Source organism: Chinchilla lanigera, unplaced genomic scaffold (genome assembly GCF_000276665.1).
Source record: "Chinchilla lanigera isolate Chin_1 unplaced genomic scaffold, ChiLan1.0 scaffold00097, whole genome shotgun sequence".
Classification (NCBI taxonomy): Eukaryota; Metazoa; Chordata; class Mammalia; order Rodentia; family Chinchillidae; genus Chinchilla; species Chinchilla lanigera.
The window spans coordinates 7,617,088-7,618,879 of NW_004955498.1; the positions used below are offsets into that span (position 1 = coordinate 7,617,088).

Here is a 1,792-nt window from a genome sequence, read left to right on the forward strand (position 1 = left end):
CATCGCTGCTCCTCCCTGCCACGGCTGCTGCCCCGGACTGCAGTGTCCCGTGGGCGTGGCTGGGGCCTGCTCAGCCTCAGTCCCTCATGTAAACCACAGACGCACGGAGGGAAGAGCACTCCCTCAGTCAAGGTTTGCAAGTCAATGCACCAAGTAGCAACAGGACTCTTTATTGAGATTAAAGTTCTCCAATATGTTTGAATAAGCCAAGAGCATACAGATTTTTTTTTAAATTTTACAGAGCAACAGCCTAAAAGGCATAAAGAACAAACTTTCTCACTGACTGGCCCACCTATTTCATTGATGACATTTTTCCCATTTCCAAGAAAGCTTTTATCCTAGTGACAAGTGATCTTGCTCCAAATCACAAAATAGGATGGAAAGTTCTACCACTTGTTTAACATAACAACAAATCTCTTAAAATACATAAATATGTGTGGGCAATGCCATTTAAACCTTCAAATTTGAAGTTAATTAACCCTACTAAAATGAATATTTGGAATGCTATCAAAAAAACCCCACTGCTCCAAATCACCCACAGTTACAAAAAGGCCAGCCTGTTACATATTACATTTACAAAGGTAACTCGTAGTTAAAACAAAAAAAAAAAAGGAAAAGAAGCTGGTGTTGTGGTGTACACCTATAATCCCAGCACTCGGGAAGCTGAGGCAGGAGGAACTTCGTAAGTTTGAGACCAGCCTGGGCTTCAAAGTGAGCCCAAGACCAACCTGAACTTCAGAGTGAGACCCTGTCTCAAAAAGACAAAAAAAAAAGAAAAAGAAAAAGTAACTGCTCTTTTCAAACGTAAATGAAAGAATTGGCCTCAGAAATTATATGAGACAGGACAAGCTGTTGGATATGGCCCTGTCCCGGACCCTAGCCCTACTTATAACCAGTCGGGCAGATCTGGAAGTTGGAATCTCTCCTCTTCTTCTCTCAGTGCCTCCTCATACCAAACAGTAAAGGCACTGGGGGTGGTATCTTTGACCTTGGCCAAAAATTCCAGGACCTCCAGCTTAGTGGTTTCAATCAGGGCCCTGGGGCCCCAAAGAAACTCATACTCAGGGGGATCACTGTTAGGCACAAGCCGATTCTCAAGGTAATGCTCATTCACCAAATCTTCAGTGATGAACTTCCTAGGCTCCCCGTAAATGAGATGCTCACTCCCAGGAAACACCTCTATCCCACTCAGCACGTCCCAGATGGCCTCCTCCCTGGCACAGTTGCCCTGAAAGAAGATGACACCCAGGACGATTATCAGGATAGTGGTCTTGGGAAAGCTTGGGACATCCTCCACCGTCCCATCATAGGAGAGGCCCAGGGCAGGCATAATGATATAGCATTGGCTAGAATTCTTTGCTTTCTTCACATCAATTCCAAAGACCAGATACATGCACTCAGAGACTATCCTGAATATCTCAGGAAAGCTCTCCTCACAATCTAGGAAGACACACTGTAGCATTTCTGTATGAGTGGTCATTTCCTTCTTTCGATACTTTTGGAACAGGAACACCATCAAATCAGTCATCTTATCATTTATGGAATAACCCATCAAGGACTCAACGACGGACACTGCCTGCGTGAGGAGGAAACACTCCTCTGCAACAATACTGAAGCCCTCTGCAGAGGGACTGGATGGAGTGGTGGCCCTGGAATCAGGGGGCGAGGAACCTCCTTCAGCATCCTGAGGAAGATCTGGCACTTCAGGATCAGAAACCTCCTCTGTGCTGCCTAGGATCAGACAACACAAGAAGATAGTGGGAGGAAAGGCAGTGAGAGGCAGTCTTAGAGG

At 45.6% G+C, this 1,792-nt stretch overlaps 1 protein-coding gene across 1 annotated transcript; it reads right to left on the reverse strand.

The window, feature by feature from the left end:
* Positions 1-755: 755 nt before the first annotated feature.
* Positions 756-1,733, reverse strand: LOC102028771 (melanoma-associated antigen 10-like; the record flags this gene model as incomplete). Its single annotated transcript, XM_013505541.1, is given in 1 exon segment — positions 756-1,733. A coding segment is annotated over 1 exon segment (847 nt), but the record flags the coding sequence as incomplete, so codon positions are not given.
* Positions 1,734-1,792: the final 59 nt, after the last annotated feature.